Source organism: Ranitomeya imitator, chromosome 4 (assembly GCF_032444005.1).
Source record: "Ranitomeya imitator isolate aRanImi1 chromosome 4, aRanImi1.pri, whole genome shotgun sequence".
Lineage (NCBI taxonomy): Eukaryota > Metazoa > Chordata > Amphibia > Anura > Dendrobatidae > Ranitomeya > Ranitomeya imitator.
The window spans coordinates 322,909,798-322,923,603 of record NC_091285.1 but is presented as its reverse complement, the minus strand read 5'-3'; the positions used below and the strand labels follow the sequence as shown (position 1 = coordinate 322,923,603).

The 13,806-nt window shown below is 43.3% G+C and overlaps 1 protein-coding gene across 1 annotated transcript in view; it reads right to left on the bottom strand.

Moving 5' to 3' along the window:
* Positions 1 to 9,228, bottom strand: part of ASB15 (ankyrin repeat and SOCS box containing 15) — an 81,834-nt gene extending 72,606 nt beyond the window's left edge. Inside the window, exons 1-2 of the mRNA XM_069764904.1 lie at positions 9,174 to 9,228; positions 8,807 to 8,906 (exon numbers count right to left, since the gene is read on the bottom strand). Coding sequence (XP_069621005.1) covers positions 8,807 to 8,904 — 98 coding nt within the window. The 5' untranslated portion in view covers positions 8,905 to 8,906; positions 9,174 to 9,228. The remainder of the gene's footprint in view (positions 1 to 8,806; positions 8,907 to 9,173) is intronic.
* Between the last annotated feature and the right edge of the window lie 4,578 nt (positions 9,229 to 13,806).

Sequence of the window (13,806 nt, the reverse complement as noted above, 5' to 3'; positions counted from 1 at the left end):
AGAATATACGAAATTAGAAAACATCTCAGTTGCAATTCTCGGGGGGGTTATTTACTAGGCTCAATGCCCCTGTGGTAAAATATACGTAGGATTGACAACTAGGGAACTTAAAATTAGGACAAGGGAACACGTCAGGGACATCAATAAAGCCAAGAGGTTGGAAAACGAAACCTTGTTGAAGACGTTACCCAGGCACTTTAAGAAACACCATGATGGACAGGCCAGAGGTATTGATGAAATTAATTTGGATTTGCAGGGGGGGGGGGGACTTAGGTAGGACCCTGGCCCAACTAGAAAGTAGATGGAACTACAGGCTGGGGATAATGGCTCCGCAAGGACTTAACGAGAGCTTGGGATCTGCCTCATTCCTGTGAAAATGATTAGGTCTTCTTTTACTTTTCTGCTTTATTTTCCTGTTCTGTTCTTTTGAGACATTCTTTTAGGGGATAGGGTAGGGTTTTTTTTTTGCGTTGGTTTTAATATTAAAGTATTATTGATTTTACTAATTTTTGTTTTATATTTTTGTAGGAGTCTGGTTTATGTGGTCTAGTTTGAGATTGCTTTTCTTTCCTGCCATGTCGTACCGCATAGGGAGGAAGTTCCTTCACCTTCCGTTATGCACGGGATGAAGATATCCTATGGGAATCATTAAGCCTGATGTCCACATCCATATCTTCAGAGATTAAAGAATTGAATGAATTTTATATGGACACTAATTTGCTCCCATTTTATTAGTGATTTTTTTTATTATGGTACTTTATGTAGGAGTATTAATAGTGTTCCCCATATATGGATCTCATTAATTAAGTTAAGGATGGATATTGGAGGGCTCTTTAGAGAGAGATATGGGTGTAATATGAAGTTTGCAATAATGTATTTAAATTTAAGGTTAGTCACTATATATATTTAATTTGGGATAGCTATAGATTTTAAATGTGACAGTGATCACTATTTGCACTTTATCACAGTACAATTATAATATCATTACAAGCACTGTCACTGTATGATGTTGAATATTATAAGGACACTATTTGGCATCAGCAGTCTCGTTGCCATTTCTAGGCCAAAGAAATAATTTTCCAAAATCGGTGTGTATTTTAAAGGAGTCTGGGAAATAAATAATTGGCAACAGTCAGCTCCTGTCACGCAGTGTGGGAAGACTAAGTGCAACACGAGGGGAAGAGGGGAAGAAAGCACAAACACTAGGGAAAGTGGGGAGTGGCGCCCCCTAGGCAGATCTAATAGCACCCTGCCTCCCCTACCATCCCTATATTTGCTCCATACCAATCGCCGAGCAGGAACCTAAGCCCTGTACATCCCTAGAGCTAGGCCCTGAGTAGGGAAGTGGGGTGAGCAATGGTCAGTACTAGGGTTGAGCGACCTTGACTTTTTTAGGGTCGAGCCGGGTTTCGCGAAACCCGACTATCTCAAAAGTCGAGTCGAGTGAAATCGGCCGATTATGGCGAAAAGTCGAGGATCGACCGAAACACGAAACCCAATGCAAAGCCAATGGTTTTTTTTTTTTTTTTTCTTCTCTCTCTCTCTCTCTCTCTCCGTCCGTCCGTCCGTCCCTGAACTGAAAAGCTGGTGTTACACAGTGCAAATCGCTACAGCGCACAAGCGACAACATGGCGATAGGCGTCCACGCCCCTAAGACCTATGTCATCACTCTGCCCACGCCCCTTCATTGGCTGAAAAAAATGGCGCCAAGCGCGTCATACGAAACGCGACTTTGGCGCGAAAGTCGCGTACCGCATGGCCGACCCCACACAGGGATCGGGTCGGGTTTCATGAAACCCGACTTTGCCAAAAGTCGGCGACTTTTGAAAATGAACGATCCGTTTCGCTCAACCCTAGTCAGTACCCAATGTACACTAAAGAGAAGAAGGGAGACAAGCAGGGGGAAGCAACTTACCTTCAGCAGACTCAGAGAGGTAACATCAAACGTCCTCCAACAGCACCAGAGATAAAGTAAGCTGACTGCTATAGCACCAAGCCTTCACAATGGGAAAATGTGAATATCACTGGTGGCTCCCTGAAGCAGACTGGGATTCTATAAACAACCATGTCCAGGTGTGGCAATTAGATCCGGAGGGAAGTTGCCACTGGGTAGAAATGTCAGAAGGATTAAGAAGGCGTCTGCAGTGCCAAATGCAGAGACCTTCAGCAGTCAGATGCAAAGCGACTGTCTGTAGTGTCTGACACACTGGTGACAGCTCCTTGCCATTTATAGGCCAAATAAATAATTTTCCTAATCTGGTGCGTGTTTTATAGTAGTCTGGGAAACGAATAATTGGCATCAGCCAGCTCGTTGCCATTTTTAGGCCAAATAAATAATCTTTCTGGACTAGTGTGTGTTTTCAGTAGAGTTGCAAATAAATAATTGGCATCATCCATATCGTTGCCATTTCTAGACCAAGGAAATAATCTTTCTGGATCAGTGTGTGTTTTTTAGTAGTCTGGGAAACGAATAATTGGCATCAGCCATCTCGTTGCCATTTATAGGCCAACGATATAATTTTTCAGGACCACTGTGTGTTTTCTAGTAGTGTTGTAAGCAAATAATTGTCATCAGCCAGCTTGTTGCCATTTATAGATCAATTAAATAGTTTTTCTGGACTGGCGTGTGTTTTCTTTTAGTGTTGTAAGTAAATAAGGTTGTTGCCATTTACAGGCCAAAGAGACAATTTTTCTGGATCGATGTGCATTTTCTAGTAATCTGATCTAATAAATAATTGACATCAACTACATCTTGTAGTCATTTTTAAGCCAAAGAAATAGTTTTGCTGTACCACTGTGTCTATATGAGCAGTGTTTTTAAAAAAAAAAAAAAATTCCGCTCTGCAATGGTGTTTTTAAGAGTAGTGTTTCTTATACAAATTCTACTCTGCAGCCGCCACTTTTCCATTTGTGGGCAGGAACAAATATTTTATTCTATTGCTGGGTCTATATGAGTAGGGTTTAAAAAAAAAACTACCCTGCAGCCATCCTTTTTTGAGTGGTGTGTTTAAAAAAAAAATTCTAGTATGCATGTCTTTCCCATTTGTGTACCAAATTTCTACTTTGCCAAAAAGCCTGTATGACTACTATGCCAAAAAGCATCTGTTTGTACTGTAACAAAAACATCTGTTTGTACTGTACCAAATTTGGGATCATATCAGATGGTAATGCTGGATTTTGCTATGTGCTCAGAAAGGTTGTACACATTTCTGCCATGCTAACCATCCCTTCTGAGGTTCTGCCAATGCCCCAGCTGTGTTGGCAACTTCATCCTCCTCTGCCTTGTGCTTCCGCTGAGACCCCACTGTCTGGCGAGGACGCCATGAGTAGTGCATCTACTAGCATGCGCTTATATTCCCGCATTTTCTGATCTCGTTCTACTGACGGAAGCAAGGATGGCATGCTGTAGTTGTAACGGGAATCCAGCAGGGTGGCCATTCAGTAATTAGCACTCGTAACAATCCGGGCAAAATAGCACAACAGTATGTATTGCCTCATGTGTACCAGGCTGCCCAGAGGCAACAACACGCTGTTCTCGGTGAGAGGTGTATCATCAGACTCCTCTGTATCCCCCCTGCCATGCCCCAGTGATGCCCGTGTGACAGTTTGAGTGCCAGCGTGCTGTGGACACGGTTGTTTCTCATCCTCCTCATACTCCTTTTCATCCTCCAAAACTGTCCCCTGGCTAGACATTTGTGTAACTGTCCGCTTTTGGTACAGGAACCCATCCTCCAAGACATGTGTGGATGCCTGGCCTGATAATGGTTTGAATGGTCCCTGTTCCTTCTCCTCCTCCTGTGCCAGCACCTCATCCATCATTGCCTGAAGGTTTGTTTTTCTAGGATCCTTGGAAGTGGCATAGTAACAATAATGAGGACATCATCAGTGCTTAAAGCAGCACAACACAGCACACAAATCCCGCATGGACGACCACTCGGTCTTGACATGGTGGTGTTGTTGTTGAGAGCGACTCAACCTTGCGTGCTCAAACTCCACTATCGGGTGCTGCTGCTCGCACAGTCTTTCCAGCATATGCAAGGTGGAGTTCCATCTTGTAAGTGCGTCACATGTAAGCAGAAAGGCAGAAGTGAAGGTGCACTGCAGACAGGTAAGCAGCATCAGGATGAGAATGCCGAAAGCGAGTGCAGATGGCCCGCTCTTTCAGCAGCAGCTCTGACATGTCTGTGTAATTTTTAAGGAAGTTCTGAACCACCAAATTCAGCACATGCCCCCGTCAAGGCATATGTGCCACACCAGCTAGGCCCAGAGCTGCTACAAGATTTCACTCGTTATTGCACACAAGGCCGGGCATGACGTTTATTGGCACTAACCACACATCTGTCTGCTTTTTGATCACCATCCACAGCTCCTGCATGGTGTGAGATTTTTCCCACAAACAGATGATTTTCAGAACAGCCTGTTGTTGTTTCCCCTGGCTGTGCTGATGGTGGCTGTGCAGGTGTTATGTTGACTGGATGAGGAGCCGGTGGAGGAAGAGGAGGCAACATGGACAGAGAAACATTCAGCCCAGCTGCCTCTACATTTACCCAGTGGACAGTTAGAGAGATATTACCTCTCTTATCAAATAGTGTGATGACTTATCTGATGAATCCCCTGCAAGACTAACTTACAGCACAAGTCTTGTAGAGTTTGGACAGTGCCAATTTCAATTCCTCAAATTTATGTGTAATAGGAATGGCAATCACCAAATGGCACCCGTGACACATAAATAATTTCTACTTGTTTTAACTACAATTAATTGATATGTCCAAATCTTTCTCTGAACCAGGTGACAATATTCAACAAATATGTAGGTGCAATATTACTGCCCATAGCAATACCAGATAACTGTTTATAAAAAGCTCCACTATCGACTGCTTGCACAGTTTCTCCAGCATATGCAAGGTGAAGTTCCACCTTGTGGGTACATCGCATATGATGCGGGGAGAGGGAAGGCGGAAGTCAGACTGCACTGAAGAAAGAAGAGTAGCAGCAGGGTGAGAACGCCAAAGGTGAGCACAAACTGCCCACACTTTCTGACCGCATGAGGAGACGGTGGAGGAAACGGAGTAGGAGGAGGCAACATGGTAAGAGAAAAAGCTATGGGTCGGCCGAAGTGCGCAATAGCAGCCAATTTAATGCCTAGGAGCCAGCATCTGCACTTTTGCACCCAGCTCCTTTTTTTGCTGTGCAGCTAGGGCAGCGTGACCACCACCTCTTCCTCTGAATTGCCCAAGTCACTCGGATGGCATTAATGGCATGTGGGGTCTAGGACCTCATCGTCCCCCATTGCATCATCACACCTCCCCAGTCTGTCCGTAACACTGCTGCCCTACTAACCCACTTCTGTCCTCGCTACTCCTGTGCTTCTCCCTTCAGAAAATCACTTAATTGCCTCCCAATTCCACAAAGTATCCACTTCAAGCTAGTAACATTGACCTACAAAGTTGTCCATAATCGGTCTCCCCCATATATATCTGAACTTATCTTTCGATATCTCCCACCACATTATCTCTGGTCCTTCTAAAACCTCCTTCTCTCCTCCACAATCGTACGTTCCTCATCCAATCGCCTGCAAGACTTCTCCCAAGACTTCTCCTATACTGTAGAATTGTGTGGCCCAACACATCTTATTATCCCCTGCATTCGGCACTTTCAAGTGGAACTTGAAAAACCCATCTCTTCAGAATAGCTTACAGTCTGCAATGACCCTGCTGCCACATCACCAACAACAGAGCAGCTGCAACCCCTGAACCGAATTATCCTGTAGAATATAAGGCAGCAAGGATAGGATCCTCTCCCTCTGTACCTGTCTGTTACTATTAGTTTGTTCATTGTAATTTCTATTTGTGTTTTGTATGTCACCCCTCTTGATGTACACCACCATGGAATCAATGGTGCTCTAAAAATAAATAATAATAATCCCCGCATGATGTTCCACTCAGTCTTCACCCCTGCGCTCCTCACCAATGTACACATAGCATAAAGTTGAAGCAGTTGGCACCTGTGTTTCGTCATCAACATTATCAGAGATGTTCTGCGGTGGTCGGCTGACTATTTGCACTACCCCTCCCACGCACTCATCCTCCAACAGAACAAGTGGTTTTGCATCATGACTCAGACTGCTTTCCTGATTTGTAAGAGGGTGAAGTTGAAGACAGATGCCGATGAGCCACAAATGTCAAATCTGCGCTTTCAGCAAGGGACCAGGTGGAAGACAAAGCAAACGGACTGAAGGCACTCACATCCAACCAATTTAAAACCACCTCTACTTGTTCGGCTTCACCATTCATCCAACTGTACTAGTGCCTACGAAGTTACACAAAACGTACTGTCGCCTGCTTGCAGCAGAGTAAGATGTTTCATTTGGGCACATAGCAGACACATATTGAACATGCCCTCTCTCTCTCTGTAGCAGCTACATCACCATCACCAGCAACATGGCACATCTATTTGATGCTCTCCTCATTTGATGCTCTCCAAAATTGCAGCGTATCACGTGGCCTGTATAAAGAAAGAGAGTTGCCAGCAGATTATTATACTGCCTGTTTTCAGTGTTGGCTACCTCCTCCTACTCCGCCTCTTCCACCTACCCCACCACCTCCTCCTCAACCTCCTGCTCCACTTGGACCTCCGCCACCTGGTTCAAGATGATGATTTTTTTTCTATGCTATTTTAAGTCATTTTCCTATCCACATTTATTTGCAGGGCAATTGTCCTGCTCTTACCCCCATTTGGCTTCCTATTGCAGCCCCCTAGCCCTTATTATCACCATTTTACAAGAATTTTGAAGCACAAGTTCAGGTCCCCATTGACTTCTATTGGGTTCAGGTCAAGTTTGGTCCCAAAATGAACTTTTCACTGTAGATTCGTCGAACCCGCTGAGCCCGAACATCCACTGGTTTGCTCATCATTACTCTTGAGTTATCTCTCTTTCTTTAGGAACACTTTTTCTTACTTACGCCTACTCAATGGAGTGAATCTGATAGTGAAATGGACATGCCAGTCTTTAATCTTACAGCTCAGATTCAAGCATAGATCTGTAACTGACCCCTGGCAATTTTATCCAAGCCATCTTATCACTCTATACTAAAATAGAGTTTAGCCTTCTCATATTCTTCATCAGACAGGATCCATTATTCATTTACACAATTTGCATTACATATAACTTGCTTTTATCTTTCTACATGCAGGTTTTTGGCACACTAAATGGCTTTTATGTTTGTTACATGCATCTTCCCAGATTGCTATTTTGGGCTACAAAATCGCCTGCATCTATACAGCCACCATGCTCTACTGATTGCCTAAACTACACAAAACCTTTCTCAATTAAAGGGTTATTCCCAAAAGCATGATGTGGTCTGTTTTCTGTACATGCAGAATGATTCATGTGCCAGTACACGCTATTTTTAAATGTGCACAGATTTGCAACTATCACCCAAACTGATTATTTTCTCTCCCACCCCAAGTCCTTTTTACCCTCCGTTGCTATTGGATCTGTCCTGCAGTAGTTCTAATGCAGTTAGATTAGCATTAGTGATGAGCGAGTATATTCGTTGCTCGGGTTTGCCCCAGCACGCTTGGGTGGTCTCCCAGTATTTGTTAGTGCTCGGCAATTTAGTTTTCGTTGCAACAGCTGCATGACTTACGGCTGCCAGACAGGCTGAATACATGTGAGGAATGCCTGTTTGTTAGGGAATTCCCACATGTATTCAGGCTGTCCAGCAGCCGTAAATCATGCAGCTGAGGTGACGAAAACTAAATTTCCGAGCACTAACAAATACTCAGAGATCATCCGAGCGTGCTCAGGAAAACCCGAGTAACGAGTATACTCACTCATCATAATTAGCATGCTTAGATGCACCTTTCTTGAAAAGTATAATGTTACAGGGTATATACACTAGATTCCTTGATAGGGCGTTGATCCAGGGAACTAGTCTGATTGTCGTATGTGGAGTCGGGAAGGAATTTTTTTTCCCCAATGTGGAGCTTACTGTTTGCCACATGGTTTTTTTTTGCCTTCCTCTGGATCAAAATGTTAGGTTAGGCTATGGGTTGAACTAGATGGACTTAAAGTCTTCCTTCAACCTTAATAACTAATGTGATATAAAACATCTGATAGCTGGGTTGTAGCACAGCTCAGCTATGCTATGCTGAAAATCCTACTGACATGCGCAACTCTGCAATGCATGAACGCAAGACCATGATTAAGCTTTGAAGATCCCCATGAACCACAAATGACATGTGGAGTTTGCAAATAAAAATATTGGTCAAATAGCTGGTGACAGTCACTATATTGTAAACTATCAATGGTCACCTCACCACATGCATTTAAATAAATATTGCCCATGTTGAGATATCTATGTCTATTATAATGCATTCAGGACAGCATAGGGAGGGGCCTGAAGCACTGAGAAGAAGCAGTGAGTTACTGGAAAATGTAGTGTTAGCAGATAAGAATAGGATTGTGAAGCTGGTTGTACAGAGAAGCAGGAAGAGATAAAATTAAAAGACACTATGGTACAAGAAAGAAACGTTATGTTGGGCTTGTACAGTACATTATATAGTGAAACAAATACACTGCTTTGTAAGAAAAAAAAATATTGACATTGTGGGAATAACTCTTAAGTTATTAAAATGTAAGACTTCTTCTGTATGAAATATCATTCTTGGTATAGTAAGTGAGCTTTTTACCTACAACTAAAACCTAAGCATGGCTTGCTACTTAGGAAGCCTATAAACATTAAAAAACACAAAATCATAGAGTATGATTATCCTGCTTGAGAAAAGAAATCTGCTTTCTTACCCATCTTGAAGAACAGGAGGTTCAATAGCTTGGAGAGATTCTTGAATACTTAATTGGATTTCATAACTATCTAACTGCTCTTCCTCAGTTTCCTCCATATCTAAAAACAATTTGATATTTAAACGATAAATACATGAACAACTAAACAATGACAGAAATTTGTAAAGCTTGTAGTAAACCAATTTACTATAGAGGACACATTATGAAGCGTGAGCATATACAGTGCGGTGTTCACTTCAATAGCTCTAGTTGCTAGTCCCAGAGAAAATCTAGAAAAAATGCAATATAATAAGTCGTCCGTTCAGTTAAACAGTTTGCAGATTTTACAATGAATATGTTTCAAATCAATAGATAAAGCTTTCCTCACCTTTTCCAGTCCTCGTGACTAAACAGAGGCCTCTACTTGTGTGCAGAAGCCTGCTGAACACAGGCCATACATGCCTTCTAAAATTAAACATGAAGTGCCGGGTTATATATAGCTGTGACCTTGTGAAGCAGCAAACCAAGAACATGTGCTCTCAGAGAAAAGAACAACACGAGAATTACAGCAAACACTGTCATAGTGTCAGTGAGTAACAAAATAAAACATTGCATAACATACACAGTGACATGTAAAAGTTTGGGCACCGTTCATCAAAATTACTGTTATTGGGAACAGTTCAGCAAGTTGAAGATGAAATTATCTCTAAAAGGCTTAAAGTTAAAGATGACACATCCTTTATATTTTAGCCATAACAATTATACACTTTCATCTTTTACATTTAAAAATTACAAAAAGGAAAATGGTCTGTCAATGATTTCTTTGTATCAGTATCAGTAAAAGGGCAATGTCACTGTAAGCCTGTTTTACTTACCTTTATCTGACTGTGCTTTCTTTCTGAATATAAATAATGGACATAAAGATGCACATAAACTGTCACTGTCAGTTGCATTTAGACTGGCCAATTATTTTAGCTTGCATAAAAATCATTGATCTAGGCAGCACATTGTCCATTGTGCTGGGGAGTACAGTATTCAGCACCGTACAGTAAACAGGGAGCCAAGTAAAAAAAAACGAAAAAAAAGTCCAGATTCTGAAAAGTCTCAATATATATGAATATACTGTATATATATTGTGGGAGATCGGCTCTCTCGGCTGCTCATAGAAGTAGACATAGGAACGCTGTCTCTTTAAATTTTCCACTTGCTTATTAAGGTACAGCATAAACCAGGGGAGAGTTAGCAACATAAACATGGCTTTTCTGGCCTAAGGGGGAAACAAAAAGAAATTACACAGTCCATGTTGCTGCAGGAATCCACCCGATCAGGGAACAAACAAAAGGCTCAACTTTCCTTATCCTCAAACACAGCAATGAAGCTCCTATCTCCAGGTACACAAAACTTTGAATGAGTCAGAAGGCTGTGGGGTGGAGATGTGATCTAAGTGTCAGAGCGTTGGCGTCACCGCTGTGCTTTCCGGCCGCTGTGCTTACACAGGGCAGAGAAGCAGAACGCCGAGGGACAGACAGCGGAAGGTAAGTATGTAGTGTTTTTTTTTTTTTTACTTTTACGCTGGTAACCAGGGTAAACATCGGGTTACTAAGCGCGGCCCTGCGCTTAGTAACCCGATGTTTACCCTGATTACCGGCATAGTTGGTCGCTGGAGAGCTGTCTGTGTGACAGCTCTCTAGCGACCAAACAGCGACGCTGCAGCGATCCGGATCGTTGTCGGTATCGTTGCAGCGTCGCTAAGTGTGACGGTACCTTAAGTGTGCTGGAGCATTTTTCTAGATTCATATCACTGAAGCTAATAACCTTAGTGATACACATCTACCCTCCAGTAGTTTGTCAGTAACTTTGTCACTATACCCCCCTGTGCCCAAAGCCAGGGGCTTTGTCATCTTCAGTCACCAGACTGGGAAGTCTAGACAGGGCATCTATGTTACCGTCCAGTTTCCCAGGCCTGTGCTCCACATGAAAGTCCTGGAGCCTTAGAAACCACCTAGTCACCTGGGCATTCCTCTCCTTCCTTTCCCTCATCCATCTCAGTAGTGCATTATTGGACATTAGCCTGAACTTCAGGCCTCAGGGTGTCAAACTGCCCATTTGATGGCCAAGCATTCTTTCTCTACAATGGCATAGTTTTTCTCACAGGAGGAGTGTTTCCTACTTAAATACAGATGTGATGATAATGTATAATATGATTTTTAGTTTTCCCTGCTACCACACATACTGTGGGCTCTGACCCCCCTTCTCTCTGTGTTTCTGCTGGCTGTGTGTGTGTGTGTAGAAGAGGTTTTATTGCTTCTAGCTGCAAATTCCCGGCTCTGGGCAACTTACTCATCCCTCCTCCCATCTAGCACTAGCTGAAACTGGTCTAATCTCCCTCAAAAGACATGAGGTTCTTTGTTCTATTATAATAAGATATTGGGCCACCAATTTGGGCTAGGAAAATAAGGAGTATATATTGCTAACTTCCATCGGTAGATCTGTCAAACTCTGTAAGCGTGAGCGGTTAAACACAACGAGTACAAAGTGCGGATTTCTCCGGAACCGTGTGGAACAACTAGGACGAATTTGGTATCATTAGAAAGCCAATTTTAAAATCAGAGGAATGATGGGTGTGCTGTGATTCTGACATGTCCTCAAACTAAGATATGAGAATTACAAGTATTGTTGGTACAAACTGTACATCTGAGGAGAGGGGAGGGCAATGGTAACTCAGCCCCTTTCGTGGTGTCACAAGCCTGCAGATATAAGTGACTGCCAGTGAGCCCAACCTTCAGTCTTGCTTGAGGAGCTGTTACAGCAGGTCTTGTCTGATGAACTGGGACATTTGGCTCCGCCTACCAGCCTGGTTAGCCTGAAATGACTTAAGAAAAATGTGAGTTTTATCTTTCTTTAATCCCTGTTTATTTTATAATTGCTGTACATACGTTAAATTGTCTCATATTGTAACATCCTTATATGCCTTTTATAAACACTGCCTAATCTTTTATGGAGTAAAATATATAAAATACTAGCTTTGTTCTCCTGCTCTAAAACATACTCTAAGTCTTCTGAAGTGAATTGCACTACTGAATTGGGTTGGCTTCGGACCCTTTTAATCAGAGCTGGTGGCAGCATACTTGTTCTGTGCATTTGGGAGTCGTTGTAGCGACAGCGGCATTGATAATTATTGTTCCTACCTGAGTGGGAGTAGTTATATCGCCCTTGCTGCAGTGTGCCCAATAGCCAGTACATAGCAGGCAGCCTTTCTGGCGACTAATTACCCTAGGTGCAGTACCTAGACTGACCTGAGGGTAAGGGGGGCACCAGAGAGCTGCAAAGTCCAAACCGGAACTGGAAAGCGGGATATACATAAATCCCTGCAGTTCGTGATACTGTAGCAGCAGTGGGATAACTAAAATAAGCCCCTGCGGTAAATTGATAGGTCAATAGCCTTTGTTTGTGTTTTCATCACATTGTAGCAGTGGAGGGATAACTAAGATAAGCCCCCCTGCACATGTGATAGCCGGGTGCTGGCCAAAGGTCACCCCCGATCCGTGACATAGCTGTGTCAGCACGGTGTGAATCCGTGACAACAGGACTGGATGTTCCTTCCCATTTACTTCATTGGCTCCTAACCCGACCTCTGAGGTGTCCAACTGGACCACAAATTTCCTACTGAAGTAAGGTGCAATCAAGACCGATTGCTTACACAGGGCGAGCTTCAACACTTGGAATGCCATCTCTGCTTCAGGACACCTTCTGCCCATCGATATCTTTGTGTCTTTAAGAAGGTCAATCAGGGGTGCGGCTGTCATGGCGAAATTCGGGATAAACTGCTGATATTATCCCAGAATCGCCTAAACCTGTTTCTTGGAGATCGGTTGTGGCCAATTTTGGATTGCCTCCACCTTATTCACTTGTGGCTTTATTTCACCTCTTCCAACAATGTAGCCAAGTATTTTGGCCCGTTTTCTCATGGCACACTTCTTTGTGTTTATGATAAACCCCACCTTTCTCAGTGAATCTAGTACCGCCTGGACCTTCTGCAGGTGATTTCCCCAATCTGGGCTGAAGATAACAATATCATCGAGGTAAGCTGCAGTGTACTTTTTGTGAGGGGCTAGGATCCAGTCCATGGCCATTTGGAAGGTAGCGGAGGCTCCTTGCAACACAAATGGTGCTGTGGTATACAGGAAGCACTCATCAGGTGTAGAAAAGGCCGTCTTCTCCTTGGCACTTTGGGAGAGGTGGATTTGCAATTACCCTTTCGTTAGGTACAGGGTGGTGATATATCTGGCTGACCCTAGCCTCTCAATGAGTTATTCGATGTGAGGCTCCGGATATGCCTTGAATTTGGACACCTCATTAAGTTTCCTATAGTTGTTACAGAAACGTGACTTTCCATCAGGCTTCAGAACAAGGACAACGGGGCTTGACCAGCCTCTCTTTGACTTCTCAATGACGCCCAGGCTGAACATACTCCTCGCCTCCTTCTAAATCACCTCGCGGCGGGCTTTGGGGATTCTATACCGCCTTTTGTTCACCCTCACATGCGGTTCCGTCAGGATTTCATGCTTCACAACCTGCGAACGTCCTGGAAACTAAACAAAAATAATTCCCAATTCTATTGAAGTAGTTCTCGGTTCTTAGCACTGTTTTTACAGGGCAGGTGACAATGTCTCTGCCACTATGATATCCTCGACCTTGGCTTCTGGATTGGCCTCCAGACACGTAGCTTTCACCAGTTCCCTGTATCGCCATGGTATAAGCAGGTTGATGTGGTACACCTGATACTACTTTCTTCTCCTAGGCTGATGGACCCTAAAGTTGACGTCACCCTCTCAGTTTAGTCATCTGATATAACAAATCTTCATTTACTGTCGGGACACGCCTGTGGCCCCTCACCGGACTGATAATCTACACTGCAGCTTTTATAAACATATTAGGAACAGCACCTTCCTAGGCTGCAATCCATCTGTTTGGTGAACACAGGACAACATACGGCTATATGCCCAAGACTTTAACACCTC